The sequence below is a fragment of the Curcuma longa genome, chromosome 19 (assembly GCF_044706935.1).
Source record: "Curcuma longa cultivar G26 ecotype Majalengka, Jawa Barat chromosome 19, ITB_CL_G26_1.1, whole genome shotgun sequence".
NCBI lineage: Eukaryota > Viridiplantae > Streptophyta > Magnoliopsida > Zingiberales > Zingiberaceae > Curcuma > Curcuma longa.
In genome coordinates, this window is record NC_133879.1 from 1,322,711 (window position 1) to 1,325,064 (window position 2,354).

The window sequence follows — 2,354 nt, forward strand, 5'->3', positions numbered from 1 at the left end:
GCATATGAATCACCCAGCAAAACCACAGGATTTTAGGGTCACTTCCATGGATCAACGCATCATGGCTGTGTTCATTTGCTTGCTTTTGTCTAAAGGAAGAATGGATCCAAATACTTGTTTTACTTTTCTATGTAGAGATTCAGTCCAATGAATCATGAGACAGCTCAAGGGGAGGAAAATGGCCGGAAGCTGCTGCCTACTACTGCAACGGAAGCAACAGAAGATACAGTAGGTGTGGGGCTGTTCCGTTCCCTCCTCGCTCTATATATGAAGAGGAAACTTGAGGCCCTTCAAATCACATAAGCCTAGCTAAATACTTGAGCTTTGTCTTGTGATCGGAGAGAGCAATTAATGGCGTCTGTGAGAGGAGTCATGTTGTTGGCCTTCGCCACGGCTCTGTGGATCAGTGGCACGCAGAGAGCAGAGGCCCAGCTCAAGCTGGGGTACTACGCCCACAGTTGCCCTCAGGCCGAGGCCATCGTGAAGGACGAGATCGAGAAGGCCCTCGCGGACGACGAAGGCGTCGGCGCTGACCTTCTCAGAATGCACTTCCATGATTGCTTCGTCAGAGTAATTTGCTGTTTGTTGTTGTTCTTGCTGTTGCTGTATTAAATGTGGCTGGCTGGTTGAATGAGGATGTCGATGCGTGGTATAACGTGAGCAATCTGCAGGGCTGCGATGCTTCGCTGCTGTTGGATTCCACCAACGCAAGCAAAGCCGAAAAGGACGCGCAGATCAACCTCAATCTCGAAGGGTTCGACGTTATCGACACTGTCAAGGAGAAACTGGAAGCCACCTGCAAAGGTGTAGTCTCCTGCGCCGACCTCCTCTCGTTTGCTGCCAGAGACGCCATTGTTCACGTAAGCTAGCTTCGCTCTGTTCTTGGTCAATGAATTCCTCCCTTGCTTCTCCGTCTGAATTCACCAGAAGCGACATGGTAGACAGTACGGAGGAATCCACTACAAGGTGCCATCGGGGAGAAGAGATGGCCGGATATCCATTGCGTCGGACGCCAACGCGCTCCCTTCGCCGGACTTCAAGCTCGCCGAGCTCACCGACCTGTTCATCTCCAAGGGATTGACCCAGACCGAGATGGTCATCCTCTCGGGAGCCCACACGGTGGGGATTGCGCACTGTGACGCCTTCTCCAAGCGGCTGGATTCCAGCGACCCGACGTTGGACGCAAAGTACGCGAGGGTGCTGAGGAGGCAGTGCCCGCCGAAGAGCAACAACACGGTGCCTATGGACCCCAAGACGCCGAACAAGTTCGACAACCACTACTACCGCTTGGTGCTCAGCAACCGCGGCCTCTTCACCTCCGACGTCACGCTGACCTCCACGCCGGGCACAGCCACCCTGGTCAAGAGCCTCGCCGGGAACTTCAAGAGCTTCCAGCTCAAGTTCGCCGAGGCCATCGTCAAGCTGGGCGCCATCGGCGTCCTCACGGGCCACGACGGCGAGGTTCGCAGCAACTGCAGAGTCGTCAACTGAAGGAAGCCGCCGGAATCGATCGTCGCTTCTCTTCGAATCCGTGATTCTACGTCCACACCCATTCGATCGTTTGGTACTACTATACGGACTACGATTCGTGTATTGTCTCGCTCTCAATTTTTTTTTTTTGGTTTGTCGTTGACATAAATCTGTGTCCTTCACTACGTGCTGAATAAAGACGTCAAAAATGTGGATTTCCCCCCTTTTTAATAGTAAAAGTAATAAATAGCAATGAATACAGAACGTTGATGAGTTCAATGATTGATTTGGTGAATTGCGAATTGGTGACGAGGGATTTAAATGATTTACGGAGAGGTTCCAATGAAACTGGCGAAATGATTGAGTAGACATTTCAACTATGTGGAAAGCTGTCGGCCGTCTGACTCATGGCTCATGCTCCTCGTGCGTAAAGATTCCATGTCCAATCTTGTTGCAGTGGGTAGCCATATTAAGATGCACCGCCTAGATCCAGTTTCACCCTACTAATTTTAATGATAGATTTCTTTTGTAATTTTATTCAATAATTTAGGCACATTAAAAGTTAATATTCATCGTATTTACAATTTAACTTTTTATTATTGATTTAACGTTGCACTACATCTATAGCCGTCAAGTTGGGTTAGGGCCGCCGGATTGGCCCGCCTCATCAAAAAATTTAGGCGGATTGGGTTGAAATTTTATCAACCCATTTTAAGATGGGTTGAGGTAGGTTGGCCCGCCTAGGCCCGCGACCCACGTGGATTGGTCCGCGGCGGGCTTGGGTTGGCCCGCGGGTTGAGAAAATTTATTTATTTATTTTAAAATTTAAAATTAAAGTATAAAACTTAATGAATTAATGAGTTTCATCTATTTAAAATACAATT

General features: G+C 48.9%; 1 protein-coding gene across 1 annotated transcript; it reads left to right on the top strand.

The window, feature by feature from the left end:
• The first annotated feature begins 310 nt into the window (after positions 1-310).
• LOC141812609 (peroxidase 5-like) lies at positions 311-1,687 on the top strand. Its single transcript, XM_074700623.1, has 3 exons — positions 311-570; positions 672-860; positions 946-1,687. The coding sequence occupies exons 1-3, from the start codon at positions 352-354 to the stop codon at positions 1,489-1,491; spliced, it is 954 nt and encodes a 317-aa protein (XP_074556724.1). The 5' UTR covers positions 311-351; the 3' UTR covers positions 1,492-1,687.
• Positions 1,688-2,354: the final 667 nt, after the last annotated feature.